The sequence below is a fragment of the Urocitellus parryii genome, chromosome 4 (assembly GCF_045843805.1).
Source record: "Urocitellus parryii isolate mUroPar1 chromosome 4, mUroPar1.hap1, whole genome shotgun sequence".
In the NCBI taxonomy this organism is placed as follows: domain Eukaryota; kingdom Metazoa; phylum Chordata; class Mammalia; order Rodentia; family Sciuridae; genus Urocitellus; species Urocitellus parryii.
This window is the reverse complement of record NC_135534.1, coordinates 19,522,794-19,546,324: the sequence shown is the minus strand read 5'-3', so window position 1 is coordinate 19,546,324 and position 23,531 is coordinate 19,522,794. Positions and strand designations below refer to the sequence as shown.

Below are 23,531 nucleotides of genomic sequence, written 5' to 3'. Positions count from 1 at the left end.
TTTTTGTCCCTTAGGCTCAGTTGCCGACTGTATAAAGGAAAGTTCTGGACAGAAAGTTCCTCCTTGGTGTCCTCTGTCTGGGGTTCCATGCAGGACCACGTGGGAAGGAGACCTTCCTGCTTGGAATGCAAGACTCACTTATGACTGTCCATTGATGTTAGTGAATAACGTTTGACCTAGTTAGTGTCTCCACCAACCTTTCTCTACCTAGGCTTTTATACGTAATCCGTGGCTCACCTTGTAATTTTACCTGGGGAAGCTCTGGAGGGAAGAGGAGGTAACTTGTTACCAACTGTCTTTCTCCTTGGCAAGGGAGATGAGAAAGTAGAAATGCAATGAACACCAGGAAGTCTGAGCTAATGATAGCCATTATTTATGGAGAGCTTCCTATTAGTTAGGGCTATTAAGTGCTTTATATGTTTTATCTCAGAGCTAATTCTTGCAACAACCGCATCAAATATGAATTGTTTCCTTATTTTAAAGAATCCCGTTCACCAGGATGTGAAATGTGGTTGGCAGAGTTGAAAAAGCTGCCAGCTGCTCCACTCCCCGCTGGGGCCACGTTAGACCAGTCCTGGGGAAAGGGCAAGGTATTCCACTAGGTACTTGCTTTGTTTTCCTCAGTCCTTCAGAGATCCAGCAACTTAGAACTCTGCCCTCCACTAAAAGACAGGTCACTTACTTACCTGTCGAAGTCATCTGCTCTAGACTCTCACAATGATCCCAGGGAACCATAGGACATATTGTATTAAACCCCTCTAATGCATTCACTGAAGTACACATCACGTGGTCCATTATGGCAACCTAGTTTACAGGAGGACTTGGAAATGACATGTGTGTTTGTAAGAGTTTTGGCCTTTCAAGAGAGAAGTGGAGTGGGCTGGTAAAGTACTGGAGAGGATTCCAAAAGCCAGGTGGAGGAAATTGGGTCTGAGTGCCAGGCAACAGGGAGACAGTGAGCATTGCTGAGCGATGTGAGCCGCGGGAGACTCAGAGAGACTTTCTAACTTCAGTATAAAGAGCAGATTGGGGGTGAACACCATGGACACTTGGGGACAGATGGAGCATGTGATGGTCTGCAGTCATCCTCACACGGGCTCCTGTCCTGCTGGGAGATGGCTGCAGGAAGACAGACACAGGGACTGGTGAGATCATTGGATGTGGCACTGTGTAAATATAGAGGGGGAGGTGGGCATGAGGTGGAGGTGACCTTGGGGCTGCTGATGGGAGGGCCTGAGAGAACAAGGTGCTGCTATGAGACCCAGTGCAGGAGGGGATCTGTCTGGTCACCTCTGCTGGGAGGAGCAACAGATTCCATGGCTTAGTCTGCCAGCTGCAGCTGGGACCCCTGTCCCAGTGCTGGCCATGGGCTGGAGGAAGGAAGGCAGATCCCTGAATCTCACACTGTGTTGAAGAACCCATAGAGCTTCCTGGTCTCTGATGACCAGAGTAGGTGGAACTGAAACACTACCAATAACTTGGAGGTTTTACAATGCTTGTACTAGTCCCAGGGAGGGACTCATAAGTGGATTTGGGAAAGCTTTGCATTGGCCATGGGTCTTGGCGCCATTTTCTAAGGCCCTGGAGTGGCTCACCCCTGTGTCCTGTATCTGAGGTGTGGTGCTTCCTTCCTTTTCTTCTAGATAGCCTGGGTGTGGCCTGGGCTCACTCACTCACCAGGTGTGTTTCTTTGGGCAAGATGCTAAACCTGTGTGAATCTCCCTTTCCCCACTTGTCAATTAGCTACCTTAAAGGGATAAGGAGGAATGAAGTGAGGATGTGGTGGGGAAGTGCTTACAGTACAGCGCACAGTAGACCCTGGGTTCTAGTGGTCGCCTGTGGGTGATAGGATGACAATGAAAATGGTGACCATCAGGCACACAGATGTCCTAGTTTCCTTCAGGCCACCAGACTGCATTGCAGCCTTCTGGGGCTATTCTGATGCTTTGCTATTTCCATTCCTCTGGTACAGTAGGCGAGTGCCATCTTGCCTCCTGTCTCCCATGAAGTTGTTCTTCCTGGGTCCCCTTCTATTTTTTAAAATTTATTTTTATTTAAAAACTTTATTTTTGTGTTGTAGATGGACAGCGTGCCTTATTTTATTTGTTCATTTTTATGCAGTACTAAGGATTGAACCCAGTGCTTCACATGTGCTAGGCAAGTGCTCTGCCACTGAGCTCCAGCTCCAGCTCCCTGGGTCCCCTGTTTTTACCTGAGCAACCCTTGTGTCTTCTCTAGCTCTAGCCAGAAACCATCCTGAGGGTTCTCTCAGCAGGTTTTCACCTCGTATTAATCTTCATATTTCACTATGACAGAAATTTGGGGTATATTTACTATATATATATTAAGATGGAAGCATATGGAAGAAGGAAAATTCAGGACAATAAGAGATAATTCAAAGTAATTTTAAAAGCAGAGAAAATCTTGAGAATTTCTTTCCCTCAGCTCATAAATGTGCTCTTTAATCACATGGAGTTGAGGGTGGAGCCACCTTCCATTCTCTTTTCCTAAGTCCTGAGTTGCCTAGGTACGTGTTGTCTCAGAGTTGCTTATCACAATCTTTTTTTAAAAAATATTTTTATTAGTTATAGATGAACACAATACCTTTATTTTATTTGGTTATTTTTTTTATGTGGTTCTGAGAATTGAACCCAGTGCCTCACATAGGCTGGGCAAGCGCTCTACCACTGAGCCACAACCCCAGCCCTTAACACTGTCTTTGGTTCAGAGAATTATATAAAAGAAATCCTGAGAGACTGAAATAGAGAGAGGGGGTGGGCGGAGGAAGGAAAAAAGGGGGATGCATTCCATCAACATAGAAGAAAGATCAGTGGAGTAGGTGAGGGAGATTGAGGGGGAGGGAGAAGAAATGGGATATGGAAGAAAAGTGGAATGAATCTGACCTAACTTTCCTATATACACATATATCACAGTGAATATATCACAGTGAATCTCACCATCATGTATATCCACAAGACACTAATTAAGAAAAATAAACTATAAGTAAATAGCAGAAAGATCAGTAGAATAGAGGGAAGGGAACTGGGGGAAAGAAGAGAGGAACTGGATTAAAACAAATTATATCCCATGCTTTTATAATTATGTCAAAATGAATCCTAATGTTATGTATAAATAAAAATAACCAATAAAAAATAAAGAAAAAATCCTAACCTGCTGCTGATAAGAGTTTGCCAGTGATGGGCAAATTTGGAACAAAAATAATGGAGTAGTGAATGACCAGATGTTATTTCTGAACTGTGGTTTGATAGTGAGCTATATTCTGATCTACTTCCAGCCCTCCACTTAGCTCTTAGGTGACAAAATTTAAAATATGTTTAAAAATTCATGAATGTGGGGTGGGCCAAAACCATAGAGTCTGATAGAATTCAGAGATGTCCTTATGACTGTATGTCCTTTGTTACAGGAGTCTGAGATCCATCTTTTCTAAATGCAAATCATGGCAAGTACAAATAACGTGACTGAGTTAATCATCACTGGCCTTTTCCAGGACCCAGAGGTGCAGAGAGTGTGCTTTGTGTTGTTTCTCCCCGTGTACCTGGCCACTGTGGTGGGCAATGGCCTCATTGTTGTGATGGTCAGTGTCAGTAAGAGTCTGCGCTCCCCCATGTACTTCTTCCTTGGCTACCTGTCCCTGGTGGAGATCTGCTACTCCTCTACTGTGGTCCCTAAATTCATCACTGACTTACTTGCCAAGGTCAAAACCATCTCTCTGAAGGGTTGTCTGGCCCAGATCTTCTTCTTCCACTTCTTTGTGGTCACTGAGATCCTTTTGCTTATGGTGATGGCTTATGACCGCTACGTGGCCATCTGCAAGCCTCTTCATTACATGAACATTATGAGTCGTCAACTGTGTCACATGCTGGTGGCTGGTTCCTGGCTGGGGGGCTTCATTCACTCCATAATTCAGGTTCTCAACACCATTAATCTGCCCTTCTGTGGTCCCAATGTCATTGACCACTATTTCTGTGACCTCCGTCCCTTATTCAAGCTAGCCTGCAAGGACACCTTTGTAGAGGGGATCATTGTGTTGGCCAACAGTGGATTAATCTCCATCTTCTCCGTCACCATCTTGGTGTCATCCTATGCCATCATCCTGTTCAACCTGAGGAAACGCTCTGCAGAGGGGAGGCGCAAAGCCCTCTCCACCTGTGCCTCTCACATCACAGTGGTCACCTTGTTTTTTGGACCTGCCATCTTCATCTACATGCGGCCCTCGTCCACCTTCACTGGGGACAAACTAGTGGCTGTGGTCTACACAGTCATCACCCCCATGCTGAACCCCATCATCTACACACTCAGAAACGCAGAGGTGAAAAATGCCATGAGGAAGCTGTGGGCCAGAAAGGGGAACCCAGGGATGGGAACATGATAGAAAGATGTACGTCTGATTATTGGGTGTTTGAAATAATTTTCAGTGGGATATTTTAGTATGGCAGCAACAAATAAAGGACTTTGTGTTACTTCTTCTGTGATTCTCCTTGGTAACCACGACACCCTGGTGTAATATTTGAGGGATAGAGGTGAGGAATTCTCCCTGAGTCTTATTGGCTGCATGACATCCAATAGTATGAAGGTTTGGGGAATTGGAAGGTTCAAACCAAGTGCAAATGCAAAATGAACTTTCTATTCTTCTGGCGGGCTCTTGGCAGGTAGTACCATAGACTGTGTGATCATAGTCATCAGAAAAGTCCCTGAAGCATTTTTACTTCTTTTGACATGTTGGCACAAAGGTAGAATTGGGCCCTTTCACAATGTCCAACATTGTGAAGTGGCCCCTGTTGACTTGGGAATTACACACAGTTGTGGGGAGTTTGCACTCACTCCATCCACTTTTCCTTGAGGACCAGTTGAAATCATACAGGCAATTGCCAAGCAGAGTGTTGGAGCATCCTGGTTGTGTTATAGGTCTTGAAGATTTCCCCCTTTCTCCTGAAGGTACTAATTCAGTATGCAGGTGAGTAGATGGAAGTGCTCCAGGAAATTTTCCGCATTTCCCTGGAGTAGTCCCCATTGATCATGTCTATGGATGCCCACCATTAACCCCAGTGAAAATGCTACTTCTTCTGCCTGGAATACATTGCCTTCCTTTTCTAAATGCAAAATTCCTGCACGATTATAAAACCTAGGTTAAAATTTCCCCACTTATAAGGCCTTGTCTGACCTCCATCTTTCTTGGGTAGAATTGTGGTTGTTTCCAAGGCCATTTTACATTTATATGTCATCATTACCCCATCACTTTGATTGTGATTACTGTCTATGTGTTTCTCTCTCATGAGACTGTAAACTGTCAAGGGTAGCACTAAAGCTGTTCCTCTTCTTGGCAGCTCTATGAATCTTGCACATAGTTAGTTGATGCTTCAAAAGTACTTGTTGAATAAGCAAACTTTGAGGCTCATGTCCAAACCTTGCAAAGTCAACTCTCACGAATTCTTCAGGAACACCATCATGGTGGGGCAGCATTTCTCTCTTGTTAAAATTGTAAGAGCTCAGGCTTCAAAATTTTATTAGGTGATTCCAATTGCCTGTCAATCACAACCCAAGATCCTAGTCACTTAACTTTTATGATAGACTATTGTTGCTCAGTAGCAATAAAAAATCTCCAGAAGATTATTCTGAATATTATATGACATACATGTTATGGTTTATATATGAGGTATCCCCCAAAAGCTCATGTATGAGATAATGCAAGAAGTTTTGGAGGTAAAATGATTATATAATGAGAGTTGTAACCTCATGAATGAATTAATCCAGGGATGTGGATTAGCTGGGTGGTAACTGTAGATACGTAGGGTATGGCTGGAAGAGGTAGGTCATCGGGGACACGACTTTCAGGTTTATATTTTGTTCCTGGTGAGTGAAGCTCTCTTTCTGCTTCTTGTTGCCATGCCCTGAGCTGCTTTCCTCTGCCATGTTCTTCCACCATGATGTGCTGTCTCAGCTTGGACCCAGAGCTCTGGAGTCAGCTGACTATGTACTGAGACCTCTGAAACCATGAGACAAAATACATTTTTCCTTCTCTAATTGTTCTTTTCAGGTAGTTAGGTCACAGCAATAAAAAAGCTGATTAAAATAATACATGTAATGCTTTTAGAAAAGGACATGGTACAATGGAATAGAAAAAGGGGAATGATCGGAAGGGAGCCGGATGGGATAGGGAAAGACAGTGGAATGAATCGGACCTCACATTCCTATGTGCCTATGTGAGTATACCACAGTGAGTCTCACCATCATGTACATCCATAAGACACTGATTAAAAACGAACAAACAAACAAACAATAAATAGCAGAAAGAGCAGTAGAACAGAAGGAAGGGAACAGGGAGAGGGAAGAGGGGAGGGAAAGGGAAAGACCTGGGAAGTGAATTAGAACAAATTATATTCCATGCTTGTATAATTATGTCAAAATGAATCCTATTGTCATGTGTAACTAAAAAGAACAGTAAAAAAACACGGTACAGAGAACTTGGTGCTCAATAAATATTAGCTATCAGTATGATCAACATTAGTGCGGGTCCTTAGTTTTGTCTCTTATTGCTTCTCTGTCCACCCACTGGTCTTTCTGTTCTGTAGTGCTATTCAGAATAGACCTTGGTTCCACCTTGAAAGCTTTCAAGCACTTCTTGGCAGTTCATTCCTTTGTTTTGGGTAAACATTTGTTTCCTTTCTGTTACTTAACTGACTTTGAGTGCCTTACATACTATGTGGTACAAAACAGGAATTTAATATTTTAAAAAGTAGATGCTTACTGTAATGTAACCTCTCTTCTATGTCTTATGCTTTTAAATTCTGATAATGCATATTTCAAAACATTTGGTCCCAAACTAAGCAAAATAAAAGTAGCTCTGTTCTCTTCTTTGGTTCCCTGCCTGCATTAAAGCAGGCTAAGACTTTAGGATGCAGGCTGTGGTGATAGTTCCTTACTCATGTGCAGATTTGGTTTCCCCAGTGAGAAAGACAGATGGAACATTCTTTTGAGAAGTGTCTACTCAAGGCCCATTTTTGATTGGGTTGCTTGTTTTTTTTTTTGTTAAATTTTTTGAGTTCTTCCTATATTCTGGGTATTAATCCTGTCAGGTGAATATCTAGCAAAGATTTTTTTCCCCATTGTGTTGAGTTTCTCTATACTTTGTTCATTGTTTTCTTTGCTGTGCAGAAGCTTCTTAACTTGATGGTATCCATTGGTCAATTCTTGCTTTGTTTCTTGAGATATTGGAATCATATCCAGGAAATCATTGTTTGTGCCAATATCTTTTCTTTAATTTTTAATTTTTAAATTTGTTTTAATTAGTTATATATGACAATAGAATGCATTTATACACTTTGATATATAATACACAGGTGGGATATAATTTCTCATTTTTCTGAGTGTACATGTTGTGGAATCATATTGGTCATGCAGTCATATATATACATAAAGTAATGATGTCTGTTTCATTCTAGTGTCCTTCCTATCCCCACCTCCCCTCCTGTCCCCACCTCCCCTCCTGTCCCCACCTCCCCTCCTGTCCCCACCTCCCCTCCTGTCCCCACCTCCCCTCATTTCCCTCTACCTAATCTAAGGTAATCTAAGGTAACTCTGTCTCCCTGTTGAGATACTTCAGTGGGGTTGCGGGGTGGATTTTCACAACCTATTCTGAGAGAAGTTTTTCTCTGGGTCTCAGGCTGTGCATCTCATGGACAGAGTGAGTGTTAGGAGCCATTTAATCCCCTGATTCATTCCACTGTGGTGCTTGCCAGGTGTTAAGTGACAGGGATTTGTGGAATTCCTCTCAGCTACTCTGTGTGTTGGAATGAGCTAGTGTGGAATATGGAACTCACCAGGCAGATTCACTTAGAATCTTTTTGAGCTGTGCACTCCAAGGATGGGGCAGAGCCTGGTGCTGTAGCACATTAACTATCTTTGTTTAGAAACGCAGAGCTCCCTAAACAAAGATTCTCTCCGGAGCTTTCTAGGCTTGCACAGTGAGGCAGGGCAAAGGTAGGCACCAGTGTCTTCAATGAGGGGATAATCCCTTATGTTAGAGTCTGTAAACAAGTCAGGATGGCGCCTGGCATTTTGCCAGAGGGAGTGGTTTGTGAAGTAACGCCAGCGAGCAATTAAGTGTGGAGATTCCTGATTGGTGGACTGCTGTATCGAGTTTATGTTAATTAAGATAAGCTGTGTGGAATGTATATATACCTCTTCTGTCCTACAATAAACGGTTCCCACTCCTGCTGCATCAATCTACACAAGTTGTTCGTCACCCCCCGGTTATTTTGCTGCAGCCGGACTGCGGCACCCTTCCTCCTGCCATAATGCTTGTATAGCTGGTGCTGGTCACTCTCTTTCACCCACTATCCCATTATCCAAAAGATCTGGGTCTCTCTAGGTCTCTTCCTCTGTTGTATCTCATACTCTGCCACATCACCCACTTCAACAAGCAGCTGCATACCTGTTAGTATGATTCTATTTTGTGGAGAAGCAGGCAAGTGCTGGGTGCTTCTAATCTGCTATTTTGAATCTCTCCATACTATATGTTCTTAATCTTCTCATCCATTGATGGGCATCTCAGTTGATTCCTTATCATGGATATTGCAGACATGCTATAATAAGCATTGGGAAGCAAATGATATAAAGATGTATATCAAGTAGAGAGATTGCTGGGTCATATGTAGTTATATATATATTTTTTTAGTTTTTTTCCCCTCTATACTGTTTTCCAAAGTGGATGTGCTAACTTGCATTTTGTTGCATATGGATTTCCAGTTTTCCCAGCACCATTTGTTGAATAGGCTCTTTTCTCCAATATATGTTTTTGGCGCCTTTGTCTAATATAAGATAATTGTAATTTTGTGGGTTAGTGTCTGTGTTCTTTATTCTGTACCATTGGTCTACAAGTCTATTTTGGTGCCAATACCATGCTGTTTTTGTTACTATTGCTCTGTAGTATAGTTTAAAGTCTGTTATAGTGATGCTACCTGCTTCACTCTGCTTGCTAAGGATTGTTTTAGCTATTCCAGGTCTCTTATTTTTCCAGATGAATTTCATGACTGTCTTTTCTATTTCTATGAGGAATGCCATTGGGATTTTGATCGGAATTGCATTAAATCTGTATATGCTTTTGATAGTAAGATCATTTTGATAATATTAATTCTGCCTATCCAAGAGCAAGGTAGATCTTTCCATCTTCTAAGGTCTTCTTTGATTTCTTTCTTTAGGGTTCTGTACCTAAAGATACGGGTCTGTAGTTTTCATTGTATAGGTCTTTCACCTCTTTTGTTAAGTTGATTTCCTAGTATTTTATTTTATTTTTGAGGCTATTGTAAATGGGTAGTTTTCCTTGTTTCCCTTTCAGATGATGTCTTCTATTTCATCACTTGATATTGGTCTGTTTAAATTGTGTATATTATCCTGATTCAATTTGAGCAAATCATATGACTTAAGAAATTTTTTGATGGCTTCAGTATTTTCTATTGGAGTACAAGTTTTCAAAATAATTTCTAATTATTTTCTGTATTTCTGTAGTATCTGTTGTGATATTACTTTTTTATCATGTGTGTTAGTAATTTGAGTTTTCTCTCTTTTTCTCTTTGTTAGCATAGCTAAGGGTTTGTCAATTTTATTTATTTTTTCAAAGAACCAGATTTTTGTTTTGTCAATTTTTTCAATGGGTTTCTTTGTTCTTTTTTTTTTTCAATTCCATTGATTTCAGGTCTGATTTTAATTATTTCCTCTCTTCAACTGCTTTTGGTGTTGACTTGTTCTTTTTCTAGGCCTTTGAGATATAGTGTTAAGTCATTTATTTGTTGACTTTATCTTCTTTTAAGGAATGAACTCCATGCAATGAACTTTCCTCCTAGTATTGCTGTCATAGTGTCTTAGAGATTTCTATATGTTGTATCATTGTTCTCATTTACCTCTAAGAATTATTATATCTCCTCCTTGATGTCTTTTGCAACCCATTATTTATTCAGTAGCATATTTTTTAGTCTCCAGGTTTTGGAGTAAATTTTATCTTTTATTTTGTCATTGATTTATAATTTCATTCCATTATGATCTTGTAAAATGCAGGGTAGTATCTCTACTTTTTTGTATTTGCTAAGAGTTGCTTTGTGGCATATTATATGGTCTGTTTTAGAGAGGATCCATGTGCTGCTGAGAAGAAAGTGCATTCACTTGTTGAAGGATGAAATATTCTATACATGTCAGTTAAGTCAAAATTATTGATTGTAATATTGAGTTCTATAGTTTCTTTGTTCAGTTTTTGTTTGGAAAATCTATCCAGTGGTGAGAGAGGTGTGTTAAAGTCACCCAGAATTATTGTGCTGTGGTCTATTTGACTCTTGAACTTGAGAAGAATTTGTTTGATGAACCAAGATGGTCCATTGTTTGGGGCATATATATTTATAATTGTTATGCCTTGTTGGTGTATGGTTCTCTTGAGCAGTATGAAATGTCTTTCTTTATCCCTTTTGATTAACTTTGGCTTGAAGTCTACTTTGATATGAGAATAGAAACCCCTGCTTGCTTCCATAGTCCATGTAGTGTTATGATTTTCCTCAACCTTTCACCCATGAATGTCTTTTCCTATCAGATAAGTCTCCTGGGGGCAGCATATTGTTGGGTCTTTTTAAAATCCAATCTGCTAGCCTATGTCTTTTGATTGATGAGGTTAGGCCACTAACATTCAGGGTTGTTATTGAGACATAATTTGTATTCCCAGCCATTTTGTTTGCTTTTGGTATTCAACTTGACTTGGTTTCTCCTTTGATTGGTTTTTCTTTATTGGAATATCTCCCTCTGCTGATTTTCATTGTTGCTTTTTAATTCTTCTTTATGGAATATTTTGCCGAAGATGTCTTGCAGTGCCGGTTTTCTAGCTGTAAATTCTTTTAACTTTTGTTTATCATGGAAAGTTTTTTATTTCATCATCAAATCTAAAGCTTAATTTTTTCTGGATACAAGATTCTTGGTTAGCATCCATTTTTTTTAAGAGCTTGATAATGTTGTTCCAGGATCTTCTAGCTTTCAGGGCATGGATTGAAAAATCTACAGTTATTCTAATTCGTTTCCCCCTGTGTGTAATCTGATTCCATTCTCTCATGGATTTTAATATTCTCTCCTTATTCTGTATGTTGGGCATTTTCCTTATAATGTACTGGTGTGGATCTGTTGTTATTTTATACATTTGGTGTCCTGTAAGCTTCTTGAATTTGGATTTCTAATTCATTCTTCATGTTTGGGAAGTTTTCTGATTTTATTTCATTGAGTAGATTGTTCATTCCTTTGGTTTGGAGCTCTATGCTTTTCTCTACCCAATAACTCTTAAAAATTTGTTTTCTTTAATGCTATCCCATATTTCTTGAATGTTCTTCTTATGGTTTCTTGCCATTTTCACTGTGTGGTCTACATTCTTTTCATGATTATATATTTTGTCTTCATTGTCTGAGGTCCTGTCTTCCAAATGATATACTGTGATGCTTTGAATTTAACTTTTAATTTGGTTTATTGTTTCTTTCATTTCAAGGATTTATGTTTTTTTTAAAGAACCTCTATCTCCTTATTGAAGTAATCTTTTGCTTCCTGTATTTGTTTATGTAGCTCTTTGTTGAAATGACCTTTTGCTGCCTGTATTTGCTCTCTTATATCATCCCTTCATTCATGTAAATCATGTACATCCTGAACTCCTTCTCTGTAATTTCTTCTGCTGTGCTAGCCATGGATTCTAATCATGTGATATCTTGATTTGTTTGGGGCACTTTCTTCCCTTATCTTTTCAAGTTGCTGGGTGTCTTCCCTTCTAGTGCTGTGGGTCTGAGGCATTATCATTTTTACCTATAGGTTAATAGTGCTCCTGTAGGGTTTTAATACCTCTTTTTTTTGTGGGGAAGGACAATGTTAACAGATCCCAATATAAACAACGTACCACCTATAAACAATTCATTGTTATTAAGATGTTTACAGTTTGGTCACAATGTACAGAAATGTTGAATTCTATTATTATCTATAATAAAATAGGTTGGTTTGTAAAAAGGTTTACAGTTTCTGATGGTGGACAGTGAACGTAGTGAGGCATAGGATGATAAGCTGAGGAGGCAGGATGTGAGGATATAGAGTTAGTAGATCTTAAGAACTGTGAAAGAGAAATCTAATGAAGAGGGTTTGTAGCAGGAGAATAGACAGGAAGTAATTTTGGGTAGACAAGTACATGGGAAGGCAGTAGAGTACATAAAACAAACACAAGTATGTATTATGAAAAGTAAAGGATGTTAAAATAGTAAAAATTAGAGGAAAAAGAAGAAAAAGAAAAAAGGCATGTACAATACCAATGTGATATACTATTCATTCATTTATTTGTTTTTATTGATTTTTAAAAAAATAAATGACAGCAGAATGCATTATAATTATTATTACACATATACAGCACGATTTTTCATATCTCTGTATATAAAGTATGTTGACACCAATTCGTGTCTTCCTACATGTACTTTGGATAATGATGTCTATCACATTCCACCATCATTGCTAACCCCCTACCCCTCCCTTTCCCTCCCACCCCTCATAAATAATTATACTCTAGAAAATTATTAAATAGGAAGAAAGGAATAAATTACTGGCCACAAATAATCTGGGACATCTAAATAGTATATTACATGTGTAATCATTTTAATAATTTTCTAGAGTATAATTATTCCTGGTAAGTTCTAGGATCCTTTGTTTTTCTGTGTTATCAGTTGTAATGTTTCCTTTTTCATCTCTAATTAGGTTTACTCATTTGATCTCAGAAAACCAACTGTTCATTTTGGTGTCTTGTATTTTTTTTAGTCTTGATTTCATTTATTTCTGCTCTGCTGTTTTTTATTTCCTTCCACCAATTTTGAGTTTGTTTCATTCTTGTTTTTCTAAGTCCTTAGGTGCATTGTTAGGTTGGTTACTGGAAATCTTTGTATTTGTTCATGTGCACATTTAGTGCTACAAACCTCCCTCTAGGTACTGCTTTTTCTGTGTTTCATATATTTTGGTATCTTTTACCTCTATTTTTGTTTGTTTCAAGAAAATTTTGTATTAATGCTTTCTTTGCCTTTCTCCATTGGTTGTTCTGTAATAAGTTGATATCCATATAGTTTCCTAGGTTTTTCTTGTTAATGATTTTTAGTTTTATGGCACTGTGGTCAAAAAGGATACTCAGTCTGATTTTTTCCATATTTTTTATTGGTGAATTACAGGTGTCAATAGTAATGAAATTTATTGATACATATTTGCATTAGATATGCTTTCTTAAAGTTTTGTTGGGACATATTTTGCAGTCTGTGATATGATCTATCCCAGAGCAGGTTCATGTGCTACTGAGAAGAGTGTGTATTCTGCAGCTGCATCTACAGATGGAATGTTCTGTAGATACCTGTTCCATTTGGCTTAGGATGCAGTTTAACTCTGCTGTTTCCTGGCTGTTGTTGTCTAGATGATCTTTCCATTACTTCAAAGGGGTGTTAAAGTCTGTAACTGCTATTATTATATGGGTCTATCTCTCCCTTTAGAGCTATTGATATTGGCTTATATATTTGTGTGCTCTGATTTGGGGTGTGTATATATTTAGAATTATCATTTCCTCTTGATGTATTGGCCACATTATCATTATATAACAATATAACTTCTCCCTTTTTACTGCTTTTCACTCAAAACCAATTCTGTCTGATACAAGTGGCTAATGCTGCTTTCTTCTGGATTCCATTTGTATGCATATCTTATTCCATCCCTTCATTCTCAGTCTGTGTGTATCCTTAGAGGTGAAGTGACTTTCTTGTAAGGAACATATGTAGTTGGGTCTTGTTTCTTTTTTATCTATCCAGTCACTGTGTTATAATAGCAGAATTGAATCCATTTCTATTCAAGGTAGTCATTGACAGGTAAGGTCTTGCTATTGTTATTTTGTAAGGTGTTTTCTAATCACATTGTAGTTTCTTTTTTCTCCTTCTCACTCAATTTTCATTGTCTCTAGTAGCGTGTTGTGATTATTGCTTACTATTTTTTGGTTTGTCAATTATAGACTTTTGCATTATGATTACCTTGTTGTTGATGGAAAAATATTTGATTATAGAAAGCTATTTTGAAATAATAGCAACTTAAATTAATAGCAACTTAACATTGTTTTTTTTTTTTAAAGAGAGAGTGAGAGAGGAGAGAGAGAGAGAGAGAGAGAGAGAGAGAGAGAGAGAGAGAGAGAGAGAGAGAGAGAATTTTTAATATTTACTTTTTAGTTCCCGGCGGACACAACATCCTTTGTTGGTATGTGGTGCTGAGGATCGAACCCGGGCCGCACGCATGCCAGGCGAGCGCACCACCGCTTGAGCCACATCCCCAGCCCAGCAACTTAACATTGTAAAGATGAAAGAAGGAAAATAGAAGATACACTAAGAAGAAAACTCCTCATCTGCATAGCATTCCTCTCCACATTTTAAATTTTTAATATCTCATATCTTTCTCCAGTGTCTCTTAACATATAAAGGCAGTTTTTATTTTTAGTTGTTTTGCTTTTTAGCCTTCACATTAAGATATGAATGATTTGTATTTATAATATTAAGGCAGTCTGAATTTGTATGTTTACTGTTGCAAGTTTAATATCTTCTCATCTTTTCTTCTTAGTCATCGACATATCTTTCTTTCAATGTGAAGAATTTCTGTTACATTTCCTGTAGGACAGTTCTGGTGGAGATATGTTCTCTTAGTTTTTGTTTGTCACATAAAAGATTTGTTTGTAAAAGTAGAGATAAATAAAAACACATATAGTATGTTTTTATATGTATTTACTAAATGTATTTACTTAAATAGACTCTGCAAGAAATATAGGATACTAGAAAAAGAAAAGAGAATAAGGGCAAAGAAGAAATATTAAATAAAGAATAAAATTTTTTGTACGTGTAGCTTTTATATTTTAAACTTTGTGAATATATTACTTTTGCACAAAGTTAAATAAAAATGAAAGTAATTTTTCAATGAAAATATATAATGCACTAATGGTGTAAAATAATTAAAATTCAAACAGAATGGAATAAATAGAAAAATGAATCATTTTACTGTATAGAAATGTAAAATTTTAAACATTGAGAATATTTTACTGGGCTTTTTGTATTGCAGTGCTGGGAATCAGTTGAATAATATAAAAATAAGAGTAAAAGCCAATTAAAAAGAAAACAACTATCGCAAAAAATCAGAGAAATGCAAATTAAGCAACAATGTGTGTATAATTTGAAAAACATTAAAATATTTTATTGTAAAATAATTTAACTTTTAAAAACTTGTGAAATTACAAAGAATAATTTGTTATTCCTTAGTACAATTCTCAACTATTAGTATTTTTACACATTTTGTTTATCATTCTCTCATAAGTAGATAGACATGCAGACAAAATACGGATATATATTTTTTTCACATACAATGCAAATAAGACGACGTAGACCAAAGGATACAAACCTGCAGTTATGTACCATGAGTAAATCTAGGATCTACTTAAAGCATGAAAACTATAGTTAAGAAGATTTATGTGCTAAGAGCTTAGATGTTAAGTATTCTTACTACAAAAAAAGCTAACTACGGAAGGTCATGGGCATATTACTTTGTTTTACAGTATTAATAATTTCACTGTGTATGTGTATAGCTAAGCAGTGTATTGTACAGAATAGATATATACAATAGAAATAATGTTTTTCTATAATGTTTGAAAGTTTCTAATATGCTAATTCTTTATCTTCAGAAACCTTCGTGAATGATTTCTAAGTCCAAGGACATTGCTTGGGATAAACATAGCGTAATTTTCAAAATCAACAGATTAGCATTCATACAATTAGATTATCTAAGGAGTTTTGTCTACTCATGGCCTTTACCTAATACAGGATGTGATCGAGGATCTCATGTTGTATTCTGTTGTCTTCAGCATTTCATGTGGCTGAATCCTTCAATCTTTCTTTGTCTTCCCAGTTTTGAAGCATGAAGGACAGTCATTTGGCAGAATGTTCTTAGTTTGGGTTTCCCTGATGAGTTTTCATATTTGACTAAGGATGGACAGTTTGGGGGAGAAATACCACAATACTGATGTTGTGTGTTTCCTCAGTGCACCAGGACTGGAAGAACAGTACATTAATTCATCTCCTTCCTGGTGGTGTTAACTTCGGGCAATTGTGTAAGGGGGGCCTATAAAGTTGCATCATCCCAAATGTATTGTTAGGGGGTACTTTGAGATGATAGGAAATCTTATTCCTCAACAAGCTAATAATTAATAACTGATTCTGTTGAGAGCCCTTCCACAAGGCATGTGATTCATTTTAACACTGTGCATCAAAAGTGCTTCAAGCTCTTTAAGAGAGTAAACTCATCCCAAGGAATGTGTCCACAAATCAGAAGTCAGTTAAAGATTTCTATTCAAGGATACTTAAAAGAGTGTTACTTGCATTAATAAACATTGGAACCAGCTGAAAATGGCTAGGTATAGACAGTACATCGGTAAGAGGAAATATTTTACAAGTGATTAAAAGTACATTTTTTGAAGATGGACACAAAGATTGGGTAATTCTAGAATTTACCCTCTTCCACAAATTGTGTTCCTTAAGTTGGAACTCAGTATCATTCCAAAGCCAAGGACCAGTACCAAGACTCAGCCTCTATGTCCCACCGAGTTTCATTGCCCTGGTCCACAGCCTCTTCATGGCCTTCTTCACCTCAGCATTCCTCAGGGAGTAGATGACAGGGTTGAGGAGTGGGGTCACCACTGTGTAGAACACGGCTACCATCTTGTCTGCAGGCAGAGTGGTCGAAGGCCTCATGTAGATGAAGACACAGGGCACAAAGAACAACATGACCACGGTGATGTGGGACCCACAGGTGGAGAGGGCTTTGCGCCGCCCCTCAGAGCTCCGAGTCCTCAGGTGAAGCAGGATGACCACATAGGACACCAAGAGGACCACAAAGCTGATCACAGTCAAGGTCCCCCCATTAGCAACAATCAGCAGACCAATGAGGAGAGTGTCTGAGCAGGCCAGTTGGAGCAAGGGGAGCACATCACAGAAATAGTGGTCAATCACATTGGGGCCACAGAAGGGCAGTTGGAAGACGAGAAGGATCTGGGAAAGGGAATGCACAAAGCCCCCCACCCATGCCATTCCCACCAGGACCATGCACACCTGCTGGTTCATGATGGTGGTGTAGTTGAGGGGCTTGCAGATGGCCACATAGCGGTCATAGGCCATCACTGTGAGCAGGAAAATCTCAGCACCCCCAAAGAAGTGCATGAAGAAAAGCTGTGTCATGCAGCCCCACCAAGATATGGTTTTCCTCTCAGCCAGCAGATCTGAGATGAGTTTGGGGGCTGTAGAAGAGGAGTAGCAGATCTCCACGAAGGACAGGTAGTTGAGGAAGAAGTACATGGGGGATCCCAGACTTCTGCTGGTCAGGACAGTGAGCACTATGAGGGAATTCCCCAGGACAATCGCCACGTACAAGAGCAGAAAAATCACAAAGCAAATCCTCTGCACCTCCCAGTTGGGAGATAGTCCCAGGAGAATGAATTCAGTCACATTGTGTGTATTGGCCATGGAGTCACCAGCAAGAGTCAGCAGTTTAGGTGGTGACTTGAAATGATAGAAAACAAAAGACTTCTTCATGAACTGGGTGAGTTACATAGAGACATTTGCCAATCGAAGATGCTTGTGAGCTAGGTTTTGAAAGACGTGGAGGAGTTAGTGATGTGTAGATGGGAAGAGCTTTCCAAGAATGGGGACAACAGTCTGGGGTTGTAGCTCTTTCGGGGAGCGCTTGTCTTGCATGTGTGAAGCACTACGTTCAATCCTCAGCACCACATTAAAATAAATAAATGAAGACATTGTGTCCCTCTACAGCTGAAAAATATTTAAAAAAATAGAGGACTGGTGTTGTAGCTCATTGGTAGAGCACTCACCTAGGACAGGTGAGGCAGTGGATTCAATCCTCATCACCACATAAAAATAAGTAAATAAAATAAAGATATTGTGTCCATCTACAACTAAATTATTTTTTAAAAAAGAATGGAGACAGGAACTCTAGATGCTTTGTGGCAGGGTTAAGGCAACAATAACAACACCCTATTAAGATAGACTAGTACCAGTGTATAAAGAACTGTTATGGATTTTGGGGTTTATTCTGCAGAAAATGTAAAGTCATCAAGAATATCTATCAATTGAAAATGAAATCATTTTGTATGCAGAGGTTGTAATAATGGAAACAGAGCAGAGGAGGGGCGACATATTAAAAAGTCACTAAGTTCCCTCATTGAAACATGTTGGGCAGCCAAGGACAGTGTTACTCTGTCTATATCCTTCTTGTGCCTTTGTATATTCTGAAGTATCTTTCACTGCAGCTTTACTGCCTTACACTTTTATTTGCTTGTTTCCTAAAATTGGTTTCCAAAACAGTGTCCTCCACCTGTCCACATGCCTTTCAGAGTCTTAAAAGAAATGTCCTGTGGTGCACCTCCCTGGACTCAGCACCCCTAAGAGAACCACAAGGCTTTTTCTGAATCCTTCTTTCTCTTCCCCTCCTATTTCTTGTCCTCTAAACTTAGTCTCTGTGTGACCTTATTGCCTTCTAAGGGTCCATTCAATCCATGCATGATTCTTCTGATGCTTTTTATTTTTTCCAATCATAATGAATCCAAATGCCAACAAAGTTCTCACACCTCTCCCCAATGCCCACTCATTATCTGACTCATTCTTCTCGACATCCTAGTGTTTCAACCCCTTGTCATCACCACAGCTGTCCAGTGACTGGTTTGCAGACTGTTCCAGCCAATGCTGGACTTTGTCTGAGCTAGTTGAGGCCAATGTGGTCTCATACACTAAGACTCCAGAGTACTTGAGCCTGGCAGCCTGATGACTTGTACTCAGGCCACAAAGCTTCCCCTCTTAATTGATGGAGAAGTTAGTTGAAGTCCACCAGAAGTCAGAGGGAATTTACTGAGAGAACTTACAATGACAGAAACAAAGAGAAGGCAAGGTCCTTCCCTAAATTCTTAGATTTTTGGGGAATTCTTCCATGCATTCATGGAAGAGAGTAACCATGTGGTATCTAGAAAGTTCTTTTTTTTGGCAGGATTGGGGACTGAACTCAAGTCTGACCATGCTAGGTAAGTACTCTACCACTGAAGTATATCCTCAGTTCTTTTGTTTTAAATTTTGAGATAGGGTCTCCCTAAGTGGCCCAAGGTGACCTTGAACTTGGGATCCTTTCAATTCAGCCTCCTGAGTTACTGAGATGTCATTATCTTTTCCACACTCAAGGTCCAAACTCACATGCAAATCATTCCTACCTCAGAGGTAGATGTCATGACTCCCACTCCCAGTGCCATTCCACAACAGGTTGACTTCCCATCCTCTGTGCTTGCTTGGATGTCTCTCAGACCCAGGGAGTTCATGTCCCAGACCAAGGCCCTCCAACCAGTAGACCCCTTTCTCTCAGGATGTTTTGGAATCCCAGGACTTCACACTGGATTATTTTGTTTTACCTGCCACCTGCCCACTGCACTCTGAGCCTCCTGTGGAAAGACTGTGTTTTCTCACCATTCCATCTTCCCTATTGAATCCAGTCACTGCCACCTAGTAGCACTCAGTGAGTGTCCCTGGGGTGAGTGACAGTGGGTACGTTTTTTCCTGCCTTCTAAGCAGAGTATTTGCTTGACTTATAGGTTTTCAGTCAGTATTGAAAGAACAAAGTTCCTCAAGCACCAAACCACACTGTCTCCATTCCTGAATCCCGGAGCCTGGCATAGAACTGCCACCAGCTCTAGACTCACACAAGAGAACTTGTAAAACACAATGTGCCTCAGGGGTCCCATTCCCTTTGCTTCAAAAGTGAAATCAATCATCACATACCTAAGATGCTCATGTTCAGAAAACAAAACTGACCCCAGTGTTTCTGTGACTTTGCTGAGCTCACCACAGGGACCTTTTCTGTTCTTAGGTAGAGTCCTCCCTGAGATCAGCTCTGGGCTCCTGCAAGTTGCAGTTAACCAATGGAAAAGAACTAAGTCAATCTAGTACCAGAACTCCTGCTTGCCTAGAGTCTCAAGATGAGGGATCTGTTCTACTTACAGCCTTGGACTTGAGAATGTGAGAGACTGAGATAGCAGCATCCCAGATCCACCTGATACTTCAAAACAAGTGCCAAGTAGACTTGCCTCCCAGGTGTTCCACAGAGAACAAAGAACCCTGTTAGCTCAGCCTTAAGTTTTAAAGGGGCACCCAGGGGCATGGCATGTATGATCTGGTGAGAGGGCATCTCCAGGGATCAGTACCTTTTCCCCTTCTTAATCAGGTAGAATATCTCAGGGGAAGTGGACCTGCATAAACCTAGTAGGAAAAATGAAATAATTGGGAATGTGAACAAATTAAATTCACCCAGAATTCAAGAGCACTCACCTGTAAGGCACTGTTCACAGGCTATGATCCCCCTCCTGCTCATTAGGAGGTTGATTCTGGGGCTTGATATAAGATGAAAGTACTTAAGAGTTTGGTCTTAGGCCTAGGGAAACTGAAATAGCACCGCTCAAAGCCTGTGGTGTGGAAGAGGTATAGATGGGTGGTTCCCATCCAGGGGTGATTGTACCCCAGAGGACACTGGGTAATATGTGGAGCCATTGGCTCTTGTCCAACTGGCTGGTGAGGGAGGGGCTGCTCACATGAAGCAGGGAGAGCCCAGGGAGCCTGTGACACATCTTACAAGGCACAAGACTGCCCATATAGCTGAGAATTACCCAGCAACACTCTCCATAGGACTGCCTTGGAGATGCCCTGCTAAAGCTGGAGCAGATTTACTATGAATTCATAAGCATTGAAATGAGGTGTGGAGAACATGGGGATTCCTTACAGTGCTTTGGCCACACTTGTGTGTGTTTTAAAGTTAGTGTGGTGGAATGTCTTAGAGATGCCACAGGTGAACTTTGTAAAATGAGTTGGCTCTATGCAAGTGCTACTCACAAATGTCAACTCAGCCTTGAAACAAAGTGTCCGCTAATGACTAAGGAGAAAACTATGAGGAGACATTTCAAGATTTAGGACAATGTTTGACAGGATTATTTTCCACCTGTAATAATTGAGTTAGCTATTTTTCTTTACAGAGACAGAAACACAGAAACAAAAATTATCACATAATTACATGAAAGCCTCAAGTATTTATGCAAAAACCTCTATGTATTCTGTGATATGAGGTCAAGAAGTCAAGTTTCTGTGATAATCTGTCAGCCGAAATACTGTTTACATTGAAAATTTTGGCTTAATAAATATAAGGAAGGTTAATTTTAATATGTATGTGTAAGTGTTTGTTTTAGGGAAACTACCCCTTAAAAATAATTGTGACATAGAAATTGTGCTTGTTTACTTAAAAGTGTGAAATGTGTTTGACTTTTGAAGTTGATTTTATTTTCTATTCTGGGATTGATTAATCCACTGGGTGAGATGGCTGAAAGGTGGGAACCAGGTGGGCTGAAGGGGGAAAGGCAGGATGGAGCAGCCCAGGACACATTAATTAACAATCTTATAGCTCCCTGTAGGGAGGGGCAATTCCTGGGACAGGCTACCTTAGCTGCAGGTTGGAGCTGGGGCAGGTTCTTGATAAGAGTAGAGGAAGAGCTCTGAAGGAATCAACATTTCAGTCCCTCAGGGGACAGTCTCCAACTTCCTGGACTCACTCAAAATTGGCCTCCTTGATTGGACCTGACTCGATTTACCTATCTATACTGGCTGCCTGTCTAATTCTGGCTTTGTTGTTTGGGTCTGTGGAAGCATGGTACATCATGGCAGCTGTGCATAATGGAGGAAGCCCCTCACCCCATGGTGAAAGATGGAGACCAGGCAGAGATACACAGGAGAGTTTATTTGTCAGAGCTGACAAATAAAGGCCATCTCTCTATAGCCAAGAGAGGCAAAACAGGCCTGGGTTCTGGGACTTTTATGGGGTAGACTCAGGAATCAGAGCCCAGAAAGTCCTAATGCATGCAGTTAGGGGTTGGGTTGGGATGAGGGAGTGGTGAGCCTTTCTAAGAAATGCCCTTGGGTTCCCTTGGGTGGAAAGTGAAACCTTTTCCTTGAAATGGGCCTTCACTTGAGGTGGCCCTGTCCAGATGCTCAGCAAGGACCTTTTATTCCCCCCTTTTTCCTTTTTTATTGGGCCCCTTAGGGAGCAGGGACATAGGTTAATCTTCTGTAACTGCTTCCTGCTGGGAAGGTGCAGCATTTGAATCCCTCATTAGGGGCTCAGGAAGTCATTGGAATGATGTACAAGGTTGAGTGGTGGTGGAATTCTGTCCCAGGTGGCCCAATTTCGATGAGGGATTGATATTCCTGTAACAAAAGCGGTTTATAGTTTGGTTAGAGATGTTTTGAATGTGGTCTTCAATGAATCTAATGATGCAGGGGGCAAGCATTAACAGAAGGTCTATGACAAGGAGTGGGGTCAGGAAAGGAAGTGACCACTGTAGAAGGAGGTTAATGAGCTGCCATCCTTCAGCAGAGGAGAATGGTTGTTTCCGACATTCATGGTCCTGTTGTAGTTGTTTTATCTTGTCCTTTTCTATACCAGATTGATTGACATGAAAATAGCATTTCTCCTGTAGGTACACACAAAGTCTGCCTTTTTGGGCCATAAGAAGATCGAAGCCCCCTTCAATTCTGCAGAATCACAGCAGCTAAACAATCAAGCTGGCATTGTATGATTAGTGTGATTTGAGCAAGTTGCTATAAGTCTCCTAGAAATTGGGATGATGATTCCTGGTAATAGCACCCCTGGGTGGTGAGTGCCCAATGAGGGAGGAGGGCAAAAAATGAAAATGGGAAGGATGGTACTCATGGTTCTTCAGTGTCCTCCTGGTCCTCAGAGAGCAAAGGAAGATTGGGGGTTCCGGCCTTGGAAAATGCAGCTTGAGAGGGCCTGTGGGTGTCACTATAAAAGGGCGATAAGAGTTATGAACCCAATATGGGATGCCCTCAAGGTGGGCTGCCGTGGGAGTGGTAAGAATGACCTGATAGGGCCTAGTCCATTTTGTGGAGAGTTGAGAGGAGGAGGGGGTCTTGTTGGGGGGTGGGGAGCTAAAATGTACCAGGTTGCCAGGAGACAGAGTGGGAGAAGAAGAGGCAGAACTAGGCTTTACGGGAATAGCATCACTGTATTGCCAAAGGAAGTTCCTAATGCCTGCAAGAAGGGGCCAGAAAAGATGAGGAGCAAGGGGTAGTGGAGAATCAGAGGGAGGTGAGCTGAGCAGGAAATGGGCCGTCCATAGAGAAGCTCAAAAGGGAGATGTTGAGTGGCGTCTTTGGAAAAGCCAATAACCTAAGAAAAGCCAAAGGAAGGAGTTTAGTCCAATCTAAAGGTGATTCAAGGGATAGTTTAGTGAGAATGCTCTTCAAGGTCTGGTTGACATGTTCCACCTTTCCAGAGGACTGGGGATGGCAAGGGATATGGAAATGCCAGGGCTCCTAAGGTCAGGGTGAGGATCAGGGGAGCGGCAGGCAAGT

At 40.2% G+C, this 23,531-nt stretch overlaps 2 protein-coding genes across 2 annotated transcripts; one reads left to right on the top strand and one right to left on the bottom strand.

The window, feature by feature from the left end:
* Window positions 1-3,457: 3,457 nt before the first annotated feature.
* On the top strand, window positions 3,458-12,190 carry Or4b1 (olfactory receptor family 4 subfamily B member 1). Its single transcript, XM_026382212.1, has 2 exons — window positions 3,458-4,353; window positions 12,160-12,190. Exons 1-2 carry the CDS (start codon window positions 3,458-3,460, stop codon window positions 12,188-12,190), a joined length of 927 nt encoding a protein of 308 aa, XP_026237997.1.
* Window positions 12,191-16,655: 4,465 nt separating this feature from the next.
* LOC113175084 (olfactory receptor 4X2-like) lies at window positions 16,656-17,585 on the bottom strand. Its single transcript, XM_026379248.2, has one exon. It carries the CDS (start codon window positions 17,583-17,585, stop codon window positions 16,656-16,658), a length of 930 nt encoding a protein of 309 aa, XP_026235033.2.
* Between the last annotated feature and the right edge of the window lie 5,946 nt (window positions 17,586-23,531).

Coding starts and splice junctions, on each gene's coding strand:
- Or4b1 (XM_026382212.1), top strand. CDS start 3,458: ATGGCAAGTACAAATAACGTGACTGAGTTAATCATCACTGGCCTTTTC. Junction 4,354..12,159: donor AAAAATGCCATGAGGAAGCT/GTGGGCCAGAAA, acceptor TCTAATGAAGAG/GGTTTGTAGCAGGAGAATAG.
- LOC113175084 (XM_026379248.2), bottom strand. CDS start 17,585: ATGGCCAATACACACAATGTGACTGAATTCATTCTCCTGGGACTATCT.